This window comes from Malurus melanocephalus, unplaced genomic scaffold (genome assembly GCF_030028575.1).
Source record: "Malurus melanocephalus ecotype Western Australia unplaced genomic scaffold, MMel_1.1 scaffold_1157, whole genome shotgun sequence".
NCBI classification, from domain to species: Eukaryota; Metazoa; Chordata; class Aves; order Passeriformes; family Maluridae; genus Malurus; species Malurus melanocephalus.
Window position 1 is genome coordinate 73,105 of NW_026624389.1, and position 1,075 is coordinate 74,179.

A 1,075-nucleotide genomic window follows, 5' to 3' on the forward strand; every position below is an offset into this window, starting at 1 on the left:
TCCGATCGCAGTTCCGATCCCAATTCCGATCCCAATTTCAATCCCAGCTCTGATCCCAGCTCCGATCCCAGTTCCGATCCCGATTTTGATCCCGAGGGAAGCGCTGCTGGCAGGCACAGGGCACACAGCAGGATCGCCAGCGCGGCACTGCTCTCCATCGGAGATTCCGCTGGTTCAGCACTTGGAACTCCCCAAAATCATTCCATGGATCCTGTGGATTCTTCGGAGCGTTCCTGACATCCCACCGGAACTAATCCTTCCACCCAGGGAAAATCCTCCCGGGTGCCTAGGTGGGAAGCACGGCTAAAAAAAGAGATAGGAAATGGTTATGGACACCCCAGGGTGGGAATTCTGGGAATTCCATCGGGAATGCTCTTTGAATGGGACAGCGGAATGTTCTGACCATCGGATCCAATCCAACTCTGCCCGAATTCCATCGATTTTGGGTGGATTTGGCAATTTCAGAGATGCACTTCTCCCTTCTCCGTAAACTTCCCACATTATTTTACGATTCCCACTGGGAAAGCAAAAACAAAGGAAAACCTCCTGTTTTGTTTTCCCACCAAACTCCAAAATAACAGCAGGAATTACTCCTGGAATCCCCCAAAYAACGCWGTGGRGCACACARAAACCCCAAAATCCCAATTCCTTAYGAAGGCCCTGCCCMGCCCTGACTGCCACAARCACACCCCGGAGTCAGGAGCGTTTCCCGAATCCCATCCCGACATTCCCACCTCTACTGGGGCTGATCCATGGAAATCCGGGGAGCTCTGAGCTACTTTGGCTCTGCTGCCACCGCACCCTCGAGGCCTTGGGGCCGTCCCCATGGGAGCAGCTCTGATGTCACAGCGGGGGCTCGATGGCCCCAACATTCCAGGGGAGAACCCCAGGAGGGTTTGACCATTCCTGAGGGATCTGACCCCAAATCGACGGATCTGCCGGGGCTATCCCAGGAAATCGCTTGGAGAGGAGATTCCAGCGGGATCCGTGYGGTGCTTGGGCATCCCTGAGGAATAACGCGCTGCTGGAGTGTTTTTCCCTGGAAAATCCACRTTTTTCAACAGAGGAATTCCCC

The 1,075-nt window shown here is 54.4% G+C and overlaps 1 protein-coding gene across 1 annotated transcript in view; it reads right to left on the reverse strand.

Moving 5' to 3' along the window:
- Positions 1-614, reverse strand: part of TMEM81 (transmembrane protein 81) — a 1,998-nt gene extending 1,384 nt beyond the window's left edge. The window contains exon 1 of the mRNA XM_057387221.1: positions 52-614. Coding sequence (XP_057243204.1) covers positions 52-158 — 107 coding nt within the window. The 5' untranslated portion in view covers positions 159-614. The remainder of the gene's footprint in view (positions 1-51) is intronic.
- Between the last annotated feature and the right edge of the window lie 461 nt (positions 615-1,075).